This window comes from Panthera onca, chromosome F1 (assembly GCF_046562875.1).
Source record: "Panthera onca isolate mPanOnc1 chromosome F1, mPanOnc1 haplotype 2, whole genome shotgun sequence".
Taxonomy (NCBI): Eukaryota; Metazoa; Chordata; class Mammalia; order Carnivora; family Felidae; genus Panthera; species Panthera onca.
Genome location: NC_138355.1, coordinates 70,375,505 through 70,390,237, shown reverse-complemented (window position 1 = coordinate 70,390,237; position 14,733 = coordinate 70,375,505). Strand labels below are relative to the sequence as shown.

At 50.3% G+C, this 14,733-nt stretch overlaps 1 protein-coding gene across 3 annotated transcripts in view; it reads left to right on the top strand.

Moving 5' to 3' along the window:
- The window catches only part of DAP3 (death associated protein 3), a 33,735-nt gene extending 22,580 nt beyond the window's left edge, over positions 1-11,155 (top strand). For all 3 annotated transcript variants that reach the window (XM_081791984.1, XM_078441373.2, XM_078441374.2), the window contains 10 exons: positions 1,071-1,172; positions 3,209-3,317; positions 3,633-3,725; positions 4,701-4,831; positions 6,023-6,103; positions 6,192-6,350; positions 6,843-6,902; positions 7,696-7,785; positions 9,976-10,093; positions 10,853-11,155. In XM_081791984.1, the coding sequence (XP_081648110.1) occupies positions 1,071-1,172; positions 3,209-3,317; positions 3,633-3,725; positions 4,701-4,831; positions 6,023-6,103; positions 6,192-6,350; positions 6,843-6,902; positions 7,696-7,785; positions 9,976-10,093; positions 10,853-10,938 (1,029 nt within the window). In that variant the 3' untranslated portion in view covers positions 10,939-11,155. The remainder of the gene's footprint in view (positions 1-1,070; positions 1,173-3,208; positions 3,318-3,632; positions 3,726-4,700; positions 4,832-6,022; positions 6,104-6,191; positions 6,351-6,842; positions 6,903-7,695; positions 7,786-9,975; positions 10,094-10,852) is intronic.
- Positions 11,156-14,733: the final 3,578 nt, after the last annotated feature.

Below are 14,733 nucleotides of genomic sequence, written 5' to 3'. Positions count from 1 at the left end.
GTTAGTCGTGTGCTCTGTGCTTAGAGGTGAAGGGAACCACTAGCTTTTCTTCTCCGTTTTTGTACCTGGCCTGCCCCCGGAGTCTCCCCACCTTAACACACGCTGCGCACGTGGACGGGGTGGGGAAGAACTCATCACCCGAGACACCGTCTCAGTAGGGTGTTTTGTTTATGTCTCTAGCATTCACCTACTTTCAAAAGCAGAAAATAAACTGAAGAAGTGAATGAAGTCACTGAAGTGTTTTTGAGCTTTCCCTGTAACTGTAGTCCCTTTATCTCCAATTCCTCTGGGGTTTCTATGGAAACAGCGGTATGCAGATGATCTTGTCACGTGACTGGAACATCTCCATACCCAGCACGGAAGAATCCAGATGGCAAGAATTGTCTCTTACCTCCACACGTAGGGTGTACGTTGCCGAGCAACTGGCTTCGTCATTTAGGCCGAGAGCAGCTTTATATACACGCTGTGGATTTGAGGACAACAGCCAGCCAGCACTTTTTGTCTAAGCTAAGAGATGAGAGACAGTGGGGTGCGTGGGGGCTCAGTCAGTTAAGCGTCCACTGGCCCAGGTCATGATCTCACGGTTCGTTGAGTTCAAGCCCCGAATCGGGCTCCGTGCTGACAGCTCGGAGCCTGGAGCCTGCTTCGGATTCTGGGTCTCCCTCTCTCTCTGCCCCTCCCCTCCTCACACCGTCTCTCTCTCTCTCTCTCAAACACTAAAAACAATTTTAGAGGCTTCCGGGTGGCTCAGTCAGCTAAGCGTCCAACTCTTGATTTCAGCTCAGGGTATGATCTCGCAGTTCGTGCGTTCAAGCCCCACATCAGGCTCTGCGCTGACAGCGTGCAGGCCTGTTTGGGATTGTGTCTCCCGCTCAGTCGATCTCAAAAATAAATCTCTATTTCAAAAACTGAAAAAGATTTTTTTGATTCAAAAAAAAGAAGAAGAAATGAAAGCTCGTTCCCAGCCCTGAGAGATGAAGTTTCCCTAGTATGGTCTAGTGGGCCCTTTCCATTTAAGCGTCACTTTGTCTCTGGCCCCGTTCACACCTGTCTGCATTTTTGTTCCGCAGGCCAGGCATGGGGAGCAGCATGAAGGTCTCCACTACAACATCCCCCTCCAGGACATGAGGACCCTGTTCCCCCACAGCCTGCCTCCTCGCTTTTCCATGCAGGTGCTCAGGAGGGGAGGGGAAGGGAGCTGCCGGTGGCGGAGGGTGGGATTAAATGGGTAGAAAACTATAAAAGATGGAATTTGAATCTAAGACAGATGAATTCAGCTATTGACTATCTTTTGTGAATAGTGCTGTGACTATCGTTATTTTAAGTCAGCGTTTGTTTGTGGTTAATCATCGGGAGGCAGGCAAAAATGTTCTCAGATAAACCTGTCGCGCCGCTTTCGTGTTACCCACCTAACAGATTTCTAGAGACTTCGGCATTCAAATAACTATAATAAATTTAAAATCTGTCTTAGCAAAACACCATGAAAATGACCGCCATGCTCTAGAAAACAAAATCACGATGTAGAGCCAAACAGAAGTGATACTTGGAATGGATGCATCATTGTTCTTCATTCTCCTGGGTTTTCAGAAAATGTAGTTTCGTGGTTGTAACTTCAACCCGAAGATGTAATCTTGGGTTGCTCTGCAGACACTGAAAGAATTCATGATTAACTACAGGCGTGGTCTGTTGGCGTAACTGGTCCTTTGGACTAACTCCCGCTGAATTACTCTCAGCCCCAGAGATCGTTCCTTTCTGAAAAAGGCGGCTTGATGGTGCAGGTGATTTTTAGCTCAGGAGCCAGAGGACGGCTTTCCCTCTGTGTGCTTTGTTTCAAGAGAGGAGATGAGACACTAGTAAGGGAGCTCATTCTAGGCCACAGACAGCCTTGGCATCAAAACTCTTAAATGTGGAACTAGGGCACAGCCAGAAGAAGTGGCCTGTAATGGCACTTGAACCGTTTAAAGACCTTTGCCGGGAGGCCTCCAGCTGGAGGGCCGTGAGGGCCCAGCGCTAACCGTCTCCGGTTGCTCCCAGACCAGCGTGACCACCAGTGCTCTGCGGAGAATTACTCCTACGTTCTTTCCATAATTGCCATTTATGTGGAGGCCAACTCCCTCACCATTGTTTGTGTACTTTAGTTCTGTCATATTGCCTAATATGGCATTTCTGTTTTAATGTCTGTATCGTGTTCTTGAAGGTTTCACTTTCCGTTAAGTTTGAACTTGCCCGTCAAGTCCTTCTCCGGTCCAATTGCGTGGTTAGGATTTCTTCAGAAAACACCAACGCAATTTTAATCCTTATCTGATACGCTTGTGAGTAGTACTTGTTAGATATTTGTTCTTGTCAGCAGACATTGTTGAATACTTTATGTGCACGGTGGTGTCACGCACACCTGTGCTTCCCAGATTTTTCCACCGAAGTACTTACTCCTGGTGACCAGAGACAAGCAGGGACGGAACTTTCTGTGTCGGTTCTCTGGCATGTCTGTGTGCCGGTGTGTCCAGCATGGGCGGGGCAGCAGCTGGTCACACCTGCTCCTGAGCTGTCACGTATATATTTCCAGAGAAATGTCCAGATGGTTCCAGTAATAAGAATTAGCTAAAAATAGATTTAAAACAATTAACATTTAGAAGCACCTGGGTGGCTCGGTTTAGCGTCTGACTTCGGCTCAGGTCATGATCTTATAGTTCGTGAATTCAAGCCCCACATCCGGGCTCTGTGCTGACGGCTCGGAGCCTGGAGCCTGCCTCGGAGTCTGTGTCTCCCTCTCTCTCTTTCCCTCTACTTGCACACCCGCTCTTTCTCTCTTAAATAGAAACATTAAAAAAAAATAAATAAAACAACGTTGGTTAAATACTTACCATGTGTCAGACACTTTGTTAAGGATTTTACATTCTTTCAATACTTTTATTAATCCTAACTGGTATACATAGCTGTGTGACAAGAGAGCTATAGACAGTTTGTAGATTTCAATTAATGATGTAGTATCTGCTTCACTAATAGAAATAATCAGAAGGTGACTATTGTGTTACATGGTGTGGGACGGTGTGTTTCAGATTTTAGCTAAATTATATGGGTAGATTTAAAAATTCAATACCAACCATCTCTTCAGTGACTAAATGAAAACTAGGCACTTGGATGCTCTGGCTGCTGCATCAGGCTCAGTGTGTTCCACACCCCACGCCCCCTCCTCTTCCTCATCCATTAGGTGAAAACATTCAGTGAAGCTTGTCTGATGGTAAGGAAGCCAGCCCTGGAGCTTCTGCATTACCTGAAAAACACCAATTTTGCCCACCCTGCTGTGCGGTATGTTCTCTGTATCCTTTCCGGCCTGCCCGAGCTGTCTTGGGCCAACGCGGGGAAAGAGGAAATCAAAAAGCGCTATTTGGGGGGCACCTGGGTGGCTCAGGCGGTTAAGTGTCCAACTTCAGCTCAGATCACGATCGCGCGGTTTGTGAGTTCGGGCCCCGCATCGGGCTCTGTGGTGACAGCTCGGAGCCTGGAGCCTGCTTCGGATTCTGTGTCTCCCTCTCTCTGCCTCTCCCCTGCTCGTGTTCTCTCTCTCAAAAAGTGCCGTTTGTTGACAGAAGTGTCCTTTCCGATGACATTTTCCTTAACCACAGGTGCTTTAGACGGGGAGAAAGGGACAGGAAAAACCCTCAGTCTTTGCCATGTTATTCATTTCTGTGCAAAGCAGGACTGGCTGATCCTGCACGTTCCGGATGGTAAGAACTTCCTTTCCTCACTGTCGAGGTGGTCGGATGGGGCCCGGGGGCCATGGGGGCTCTGAAGAGGCCTCTGCTCCCGATGCAGGCCAGCGTGAGCTGCTCAGTCATGACCTCACGGTGGCCACAAGCGGGGTGCATGGTGAGGTCAGCGTAGCACCAGGAGGTTCAGTGAAAGCTTCCTGGCAACTTCTGAAGTAAGAATGGAGCATTCTGGCCCAGCAGTCCTCACTTTGATGTAGCGCCCAAGACCGTAAGCTCCCTCCTTCGAGGTCAGCACAGGCTCTGTTGCCATCAGTGAGCAGTTCTGATTAGCCGGGGGAACTCTGACACGGGCTGTTCATCAGCATTCCAGAGCCGTCAGCATGGGTCTTAGAACTCTCTTCCTTTGCATACACCCCACGTTTTATTTGGTGTTGTGTGAGCACCCGTGTTTTCTAACTCCGTTTAAAAACTGCCAGGAAGCTACAGTGACCTTTCGTCCACGTGGTGTGCCTCGTGTCCCGACTGTAACCAGAAGGTCTGATCTCACATGGGCCAGCCCAAAAGTGACCCTTTGAAGCAAGGAGACTTCAAGAAATATGCAGTGGGTTCTTAAACAACACGGTTTAAACTGTGCCGGTCCACTTACACACAGAATTCTTGGAGTAAATAGTGTCTTATAGATGTACTTTCTCTTCCTTATGGTTCTCTTAGTCACATTTTCTTTTCTCCAGCTTGTTTCACTGTGAGAATACAGTTTGTAACACATATGGCATCCAAAATGTTTGTTAATCGACCCTGTGTTATCAGTAAGGCTTCTGGTCAGCAGTAGGCAATTAGTAGTTAAGTTTCGGGGGTCAGAAGTCATACGCAGATGGTCAACTGTATACGGGAAGCTAAAGCCATTTCCCATCACTTAAAGAGGCAGAGAGGATTTTGAGTTGAATACAGTCAGCTCCTGCCTGCTTTGTTTCCACGTGTGTTTGTTTCCAGCTCATCTCTGGGTGAAGAACTGCCGGGGTCTTCTGCCCTCCACCTACAACAAGCAGCGTTTGGACCAACCTGCAGAAGCTTCCATCTGGCTGAAGAATTTCAAAACTACAAATGAGCGTTTCTTGAGTCAGGTGACCAGATTCCCGGAAGCTTGATGCTGGACAGTCTTTATTTCATTCTGTTTTATTTTTCAGTGTACTTATTTGAGAGAGAGAATCTAAAGCAGGCTCCAGGCTCTGAGCTGTCAGCACAGCCCTATGTGGGGGTCGAACCCATGAGCCATGAGATTATGACCTGAGCTGAAGTTGGACATTTATCAACTGAGCCACCCAGGCACCCCTAATTTTTTTTATTGTTTATTTATTTTTGAGAGAGAAAGAGAGACAGAGTGCAAGTAGGAGAGAGGAAAGGAAAGAGGGAGACACAGAATCCGAAGCAGGCTCCGGGCTCCCAGCACAGAGCCCAAAGTGGGGCTCGAACCCCTGAACCGTGAGATGGTGAGCCAAGCCAAGGTCGGATGCTTAACCGACTGAGCCACCCAGGCGCCCCAATGCCGGACAGTCTTTAAATAGACTTTATCTTCTTCGTGTCTTGAGCACCAGACTATGGAAAACTAGCATTGTAGCTGGGATCGCTATGCCATTCTGTATTTCTTTCATATGTTCTACTGGCAGCTCACCACCTGAAACCTGCTCGTCCGTGTGAAATAAAGAAGCGCCATGAGCTGTCCCCGTGCAGTCCAGATGGATTCATTGACTTTTCCAAAGCTACAGCCTCAAATTCTCTAAAGCACATTTTCAGCTACATAAGTTTCTCCAGATGAGGTCTTTCTTGAATCCAGAAATGTACTGGTAAAATGGTTCTTTGCTCTAGTGATTCTCGGATACAATCTCTAGGCCAAGAGTTTTCAACTCTGGTTATAAATCAGAGTCTCTTCGGAGCTTGTTATAAATGTGGATACCAAGGCCTCATCCCAGACCTTTTTGGTCAGAATCCCTTGTGGGTTTTGGTTTTAAGCTTTAGGCAGAAAAGGGCTAGAAAGCATTCCCTTCCATACTGAAGTCTCTTACAGGGCTTAAAATACAGGGATGCCTGGGTGGCTTGGTCGGTTAAGCCTCCAACTCTTGATCTGAGCTCAGGTCTTGATCTCAGGGTCCTGAGTTCAAGCCCTGTGCTGGGCATTGAGCCTACTTTTCAAAAAAAGAAGGAAAGAAAAATAGATTAAACCCGACTCTAAACAACCTTACCCTCCTCCCTTCTCGGATACAGATGGGTTCATCTTTAGGCTAAGGGGCCTTTTTTGGGTTTTTGTTTGCTTTTAGATAAAAGTTCAAGAGAAGTATGTCTGGAATAAGCGAGAGAGCACGGAGAAAGGCAGCCCTCTGGGAGAGGTGGTGGAACAGGTATGAAACAAGACAGCGGCCGCCCGTCTTCTGTCACAGCAAGGGAGGCCTCTTCTGGGACCGCCAGCCCCACCTCTCTCCCCTGCAGGGCATCACGCGGGTGAAGAACGCCACGGATGCAGTCGGGGTGGTTCTCAGAGAGCTCAAGGGTCAGAGTTCTTTGGGCGGGTTTCGCCTCCTGGTGGCGGTGGATGGAGTCAACGCTCTCTGGGGAAAGACCACACTGAAAAGAGAAGATAAAAGCCTGGTAGGAAAACTGGGTTTCTCTACTCTGGTTACTCTGACTCCGGCACTGGCACGCGGAGGCCGGGACTTGGCCTTGTAGCCCAGGCGGCATGTCGCCTCGCCTTAGGAGTATTTGAGTTAGGAGAGGGGTCCGCTGTCCATTGAAAAGGGAGAGCGTCTAGAAGGGCACGTCACGGCGGAAGCTGTTTTGTCAGCTTTTTCCTTCTCTTCTGTCTCCTCAATGGGGCTGAGCGATGGCTTCTGTGCGCAGCGGTCAGACCGTGCTTCCGCAGCCAAGAGCAGAAACATCGAGGGAGGCGGTGGTGTGGGCCCAGGCCGCTCTCTCCCTTGCTGACAGGTTTTAATCAGAAACCTGGCAGGGTGGGGCACGTGGCCGCAGGCACCGTGGTCACAGAGCAGTGCAGGATCTTGTAGTCATTGGTCTCGGGCGGGCACCCGCACAGAGCAAGGACTGACCTCGGCCCCGTCCCCCCCCTTCCCACTGACCCGGCAGGTGGCCCCCGAGGAGCTTGCGCTCGTGCACAACCTGAGGAAAATGGTGAAAAACGACTGGGTGAGTATGTGCGACGCCTGATAGTTTTCGGCTCCGATTTTACACCCAGAAAGTTCTTGTATCTTCCTTAATTGCCCTAGCGGTGCCGAAATTTAAAATCTGGATATTTGGTTTCCTATCTTCCTGCTCGCCTTGGATACAAGCCACTGTACTTAAATCCTGGCATACTTTGACTCTGCAGTTGTTCAGAGTGGTTTTATATCTTACCAACTTCGGAAAAGATTTTGATAAATTGAAGATCACGTAGCAGTTTGCCGTCAGCGCCACACCAGAAGTGATAACCTACTTAGTTGCCATTCAGCTGTACTAAAAATCGACAGGTGATTAAAATGCACTTTTCTGGGGCGCCTGGGTGGCTCAGTTGGTTAAGCGTCCGACTCTTGATTTCAGCTCAGGTCGTGATCTCACGGTTCATGGGATAGAGCGCCACGTGGGGCTGAGCAAGGGGTGTGGAGCCTGCTTGGGATTCTCTCTCTCCGTCTCTCTGCCCCACCCCCATGCATGCTCACGCTCTCTAATTAAACTTCTAAAAAAATAAATAAAATGCATTTTTCTTCTTGGCATTTTTTAAAAATATTTTTTCACATCTTTATTTGAGAGACAGAGAGAGAAAGACACAGATTCCGAAGCAGGCTCCAGGCTTGGAGCTGTCAGCATAGAGCCGGACCCTGGGCTCAACCCACGAACAATGAGATCATGACCTGAGCTGATGTCCGTCGCTTAACCAGCTGAGCCACGCAGGCGCCCCACTTTTTCACCTGTTTCTGATTCAGCTTTTTGTCCTTTCTTTCAGCATGGAGGCACCATTGTGTTGACTTTGAGCCAGACTGGATCCCTCTTCAAGCCGCGGAAGGCCTATCTGCCTCAGGAGCTGCTGGGAAAGGTCCAATCTTTAGAAAATCTGGTTCCCCTTAGTCACTTTGTCAAAAGAGATCTCTTTTTCTTTTTGGACATAATTACAGACTTGGAGAACAACCATATTCACGTATGACTTCACCCAGATTCCTGAACGTTAACACTTTACCATATTGGCTTTCTTCTTCTCCATTTTTCCCCTGAATTATGTGACAGTAATCTGAGACACAATGCCTCTTTTTTCTTAAATAACATGTATTTCCTAAAATCAGAGACTTTCTAAATATAGAACCACAGCACAATTGTCAAAATCAGGAAACTGGCATCGATAGAACGCTGGTACCTAATCTGTAGGACTTCGAACTTTACCAGTCACCCCACATCCTTCACAGAGACAGAAAGTCCCGGATCGTGCGTTTGATGGTCTTGCTCTGTCGTCTCCTTCAAGGGGGGACAGTGCTTCAGTCTTTGAATATTTAGATCCGTGTGTTTGAAGCGTACTTGCCACCGTGGGTTATCTTACGGCTCGGCTGGTGTTGTCTCCTGATCATGTGCAATGGTAGCCGCAGGGCTGGGTCTCTATGGTATCCAGCCTCGGGAGGCGCCTGTGAGACCCAGTTCTCCCAGTGACTCCAGGGGTGAGGTTGGACACTTGGCTAAGGTGCTGTCCATCTGGGTTCTCGGCAGTAGAGTTACTATTTTCCTGGTGTAACAAGTAAGCACGAATAAACAGACACCTACTTTGAAACTAGGTAACTACCTGTCACTCCTCAAGCCTTCCCTTACTGGTTTGAGCATCCACTTGTGATTCTCCCCAGAGTCCAGCGGAGACATTTGCAAAACGGTATTTTCTAGCTCTCTTGTGTCTTCTACACGGATCCCTTGGCTTCCTGTCACATGCAGGAACTTTCCTTCCTCACTCCTTTCTTTCCAGGTGGACATACAGGCTCCTCTTTCATGAGCTTCAAACCTTTACTGTCATTATTGATTTGGGTGCTTACTTGGTCCCAGATCTGGCCTGTAAAAGCCCCTTCAGGGTGGCTTCTGTGCCCTCTGCACATGCCCCCATCAGTCCGTAGGCCCCGATTTACTTCTTGGCAAGAAATAGGTTCCGCACTCCTCTCGTCCTTTCTATGCCCCCGTCCTAGCCATTCCTCCGGGCAGCCCTGATTCACGTTCGAGGAGAACGGTTATTTACTTACCAGGGCCCGGGAGGCGCCTGGCTGGCTGAGGTGGCGGAGCGTGCGACTCGGTCTCAGGCTCGTGGGTTCAAGCCCAACATCGTGTGTGGTGCCTGCTCTGCAGAAGTGTTTAAAATATGCTCCCTTTAAGAGGTGGACCCAAATTCCCCACCTCTTGAGCGTGAACTGGATTTTAGGTACCAAGATGTGAGTGCCAGGTGTGCTCATAGTTGCTGGGGCATCACTGCCAGGAAGTGTGAAAAGAGACACACACGTGTGTACGATCCTCCTATCTGTCTCCGTACGGACACACCCGTACTTGTCTAACATTTGTTAGAAAACCATGTGTCCCGTGGATACGGGCTCGCATCACAGCGTCCCCTTCCCCCTTCCCGTATCCGGAACCCTCACCTCCAGCAGTAAGAAGGCTGCTCTCGGCATCCTGTGGACGTGTCCGCGCGGTCCGAGGCGGCAGAGTAAGCTGCGTGACCACCGCCCTGGACTCTGTGAGAACAGAGCCGCAGACTGGGGGCCGGTGTCTGCCCAGCGCTGCCGTGTCCGGCCGCGGGGCCCCCGGGCCAGGGCTCTGTTCGGAAGCCAGGGGAGTGTCCCTCCTCTGCCCGTGTTCGGCCTGAGATCTGGAATCCAGTTTGAGCTACTTGTTTCCGTTCACGTTCCATCTACTGGGTCTTTTTCCGCATCCTCGTCAATTTCGTTTCCTATTTTTGAACTTAAGAACAGTCAGAATGGTTGTTGACTACTGGAGTCAAAACCGTAAAAAAAATGTTTTAAATATGCACGTATATCCACATGTTGAATATCCATGTAAACCCACACGCAGAAGACTGCTGTCTTGTGCACACGGCCCAGTGGCCGTGAGGGGCCGGGCGCTGTGTGGAGCCCGTGAGGCCGGGCGGCCCGCGAGCGAGCAGAGGGCGGGAGAAAAACAGACCTCGCCGTCCGCAGTCCGAGTGCATTTGCTCTCTCCTCCGGCTCGTCACTTGACGGACACCGTCTTCATCCTTTTCCTTCTCCAGGAGGGATTTGATGCCTTGGATCCCTTTATTCCCATCCTGGTTTCCAACTACAGCCCGAAGGAGTTTGAAAGTTGTATTCAGTATTATCTGGAGAACAGTTGGCTTCAACATGAGAAAGGTAGGTGAATTTTTCGGGGTTTTATGTTCAGGGTCCCACTGAGTCAGAGCCATGACCTCTTCTTCCCTCGGCAGCAGCCTGTAACTTGTGTTTCCCTTTTTCCCTTTATCCTGACCCCTCTCTGGCTGGCTGCAGGGTGTGGAGAGGGGTGGGGGAGGGAAGTTACAGTTTAATTTACAAAACAGGACATCTCTCCCCAGAATCTCATGGTCCAGAATCCGGTGCTCACGGAAAGAGGCGGCCAGGCCAAGGCCAGCCGTCGGGGGGGGGGGGGGGGGGGGGGGGGGGGGGGGGGCTGTCAGCTCTAGCTCTACCTGCTCTGTGCGCACGCACGCAAGCATTCAGCTGTTTGTTTCGGTCTTGCCCTCCCCTCTGGGCGCGGGGGTCCGGGGAGACGAAAGGCTGACCGCTCTCTAGGTGGTCGAGAACTGGCTGAGAAGGGGTGGGTTATCCGGGGAAGGGAGGGAAGGGTGTGGAGCGGCTCCCGCACGTGGCGGGCTGGGGGGCACGGCTGGGGAGATTTCCAAGGGGGTCAGCAGGTTTGACAAAGTGCTAGAGGCCAGATGTTCTTGGCTCAGAAGGAAGCAGATGCTGAGCCAGAGGAATAAACAGAAAAGGTGGTCGCTTACCGGGAGAAAGGCTCTGGAAGCGAGGCCTTGGGAGTGTCACGTGGCCGGTGCCGACAGAGTTTTTGGGGTAACAGTGCTGCAGGAGAGAACTGCCAGCTGTGTGTGTCTGCTCCCCGCCCCCCCACCTTAGCTCACACAGAAGAAGGGAAAAAGGAGCTTCTGTTCCTGAGTAACGCAAACCCTGGACAGCTGGAGCGGCTGTGCGCCCACCTTTGAGCCACGGTCGCGACGCGCGTGGACGACAGCGGACGTTTCCTTTCACAGACCCCGTCGGGCGGGGGGGCCACACGGTCCACGGACAGAGGGCCCTGCGCCGCAGCGGCTCCCCCGTGAAGTGACCATGTGGCAGTGAGGTGTCCTCTTGTTCCCGAAACTCGTGAGAGCTTTTCAGGGGTGGTTTTCGTTTTGTAAGTAATTATGGATCTGTCCTTAAAAATAAGGGGCGCCTGGGTGGCGCAGTCGGTTGAGCGTCCGACTTCAGCCAGGTCACGATCTCGCGGTCTGTGAGTTTGAGCCCCGCGTCGGGCTCTGGGCTGATGGCTCGGAGCCTGGAGCCTGTTTCCGATTCTGTGTCTCCCTCTCTCTCTGCCCCTCCCCCGTTCATGCTCTGTCTCTCTCTGTCCCAAAAATAAATAAAAACCGTTGAAAAAAAAAAATAAAATAAAATAAAAATAAATGATCCTTCTCAAAGTGTCGCGTTAGATTTTTAAGATGGAAAGAGCCTTCCTGTGGCCAAATTGAATTTCCCCGAATTCTGCTTGTGAGGAGTCCGAAGAGACCAGATCCTACAGAAATTTCCAGGAGTTCTATCTTCCAGACTTGATGCGGCTCAGGAGCCCGAGATTCACACCGTAACTCCTCCCCCACAAGCACCTACACCGACTGTTCACGTCCTACTGACGCTGCCACCACTGCTCCCGGGAGCCTGACCGAGGCCCCTTTCTGCAGGTTCCGGACACGGTGTGGAGTGAGGAGGGAGCGCGGGGAGAGTGGTTCTGTCTACGCAGCCACCTTCAGGGGACCGGAGGACACGGTGACTCAGATCAGCCTCGGCACAGAATTCTCTGCCCCTGCCCACACCGGTGGTGTCAGAAGTTCGAGTCCCGGCTGCCACTTACTGGCGGTCTTAGGGCCTCGCAGCCGATCTGCTTCTCCAGTGTCCCCTGACCTCTGCTTCACCTGGTCTGAGGGCAAGAACGCCCCGCCGTCAGGGGGCCGTGAGGACTGAACCACACGGCATGTGGACGGGGCCTCACACGTGGCGGGCTGCTACCGTTCGGGACTTGGATTTGAAGCAGACAGTCTCCCCCTGGAGAGCCGGCTTCCCCTGCCTGACCCTCCTCCTCGAGGATTCCGTCAGAAGCGGAGCCTCACCCGACCCAGCCTCGGTCAGCGCGGCCAGACTCCGAGGCGAGTGCCCTACAGGCCTGCGGGGTCAGCCGCCACCACCGGAAGGCTCTAAGCCCTGTGACAAACCCCTTTAGTGTGGTTCTGCCCTCTGAACCCCGACTGACACCCCCCCCCGCCGGGGACGGTCACGGCCAGGTTTATCTAACCCTGAGCTCAAAGCCCTCGGCCTCTCCATCCGCTCCATCACTTCCCGCTCCAGCCCCTCTCGTCCTTTGTGCCGGCCTGCTCTCCACCCCCACCCCTGCCTCCTCTCTCCCAATGCTTCCGAGGCCCTAGTGAGCTGTGCTGCGGCCCGGGTCACCCAGGGGCCTCAGTCCACCTGTTCCTGTTGTTGCCCTGTGTGCGTTACAGTCCAAGCCACAAAAATAGATCTCATGGAAACCAGCCTCCTTCCTCTCGTTCCCCTTTTCTCGAAGCAACTTCTGTTACCAAATCCTAGACATAAAACTCTACACAAAAAATAGGCTTTTGGGGCACCTGGGTGGCTCATTCGGTTAAAAGTCCGACTTTGATTTCGGCTCAGGTCACGATCTCACGGTTAGTGGGTTCAAGCCCCGCGTCTGGGCTCTGTGCTGACAATGCAGAGCTTGCTTGGGGTTCTCTGTCTCTGCCCCTCCCCTCAAACAAATAAATTAAACTTTAAAAAAAAAATAGGCTTTTTTTTTAAAGCCTTTTTTTTTTTTTTTTTTTAAGTTTATTGAGAGAGAAAATCCCAGACAGGTTCTGCGTTGTCAGCACAGAGCCCAACATGGGACTCAAACCCACGGAGCACAAGATCATGACCTGAGCTGAAGCTGGACGTTTAACCGACTGAGCCACCCAGGCGCCCCTAAAGATTTTATTTTTAGTAAACTCTACACCCAGCGTGGGGCTTGAATGCACACATCCAATGTCCAGAGCCCCACGCTGCACCGACTGAGCCACCCCACTGCTGTAAACCCCCAGCCCCCGGCCTCTGCCACTGAGAGCAGCAACCCAGAGATGGCCGCAGCTCCTCTCCTCCCAGGGGGCGTCTGCACCCCACTGGCAGGCCTGAGCCTTAGCCGCAAATGAGGCTGGGAACCCGGCTTCCATGTCTGGGTGGCTAAACCCCTCATCGATAGGCCTCATCTTCACTGACGAACGTGGAACAGTAAGCTGTACGGCTGTCCCACCCCACCACAGGTCCTACTGAAGAGTTCCCATCGTTCCTTCTGTCATTTGCTAAATGTAGACTCAATTTTTTTCCAAATCCTCTATCATAATCTGCCCCACCCCGGTCCTCTTTTTCTTAAGAGCCTTCTACTATAGACTCAATCCTCATGCCCCGATTTCTACTGGCTCCTTGCTAAGCCTGCCGCATAGTCTCTTAGGGCTTCTCTTAATCACTCAATTGCATTGAGCCCGGATTCGAAAGTAAGAAGACTGTCTTAATTTTCAGATGACAGCCCTGTAGAGAGAAAATCTTAGGCTCAAAACATCTAAATATAAGTTCAGCAAGGCCACAATACAAGATGAATACACAAAAACCAATTCTATGTCTCTGTTACAGCAATGAAATAAAACCGCAATTAAGAAAGTAAATTCAAAGAGCAGGAATACAAAGTATTGGCAATTTTAACAGAGGAACTGCAAAATTATACACCAAAAACTATAAATTGTTACCGAGGGAAATTGAAGAGGATCTAAACTGGAAAGACGGTCTGTGTTCACAGGTTGGAAAACTCAATGGGGTTAAGATGTTAATTCTCCCCAGACTGGCCGATAAGTGCAATCAGTATTAAAATTTCAGCAGGCTCTTTTGCAAAAATTGGCAACTGACCCTAAAGTTCATACAGAAAAAAAAAAAAAAACCTGGAGTAGTCAAAATGATTTTTTAAAGAAGCAAACTGGGCAGACTTACTCTTCCTTTTTTCAAAACATCATCTAAAGCTACGGTAACATGGCAGCACGGTCCTGGTACAACCACAGACAACACTGAGTCCAGACAGAAGTCTCGCGTTTACGGTCAACTGATTTTTAACAAAGATGTGAAGGCAATATATTGAGGAAAATCCCCAAAAGACTGTGCTGGGATAGCTGGTTATGGACAAGCAAAATCATGGATTTGGACCACAGATTTACACACACACTCAAAATGTATCATGGGGCTAAGTGTAAGAAGTAAACTATAAAACATTGAAAAGTGGGGCGCCTGGATGGCTCAGTCGGTTAGGTGTCCGACTTTGGCTCAGGTTCACCGTTCATGAGTTCAAGCCCCACGTCGGGCTCTGTGCTGACAGCTCGGAGCCTGCAGCCTGCTTCGGATTCCGTGTCTCCCTCTCTCTCTGCTCTTCCCCCACTTGCACTGTCTCCCTCTCTCTCTCTGCTCCTCCCCTGCTCATACTCTCTCAAAAAAAAGTAAAACGTTAAGAAAAATTTTTTTTAATTATAAATAAAAGAGAACAAAACCTTCATGACCTTACGTTGGACAACAATTTCTTATATATAACACCAAAGATACAGTCCATAGAAGAATACTTGATAAACTAGACTTCATGAAAATTTAAAATTTTCATTCCAGAAAAGATCCCATTGATTAAATTAAAAAAGAGGGGCGCCTGGGTGGCTCAGTTGGTTAAG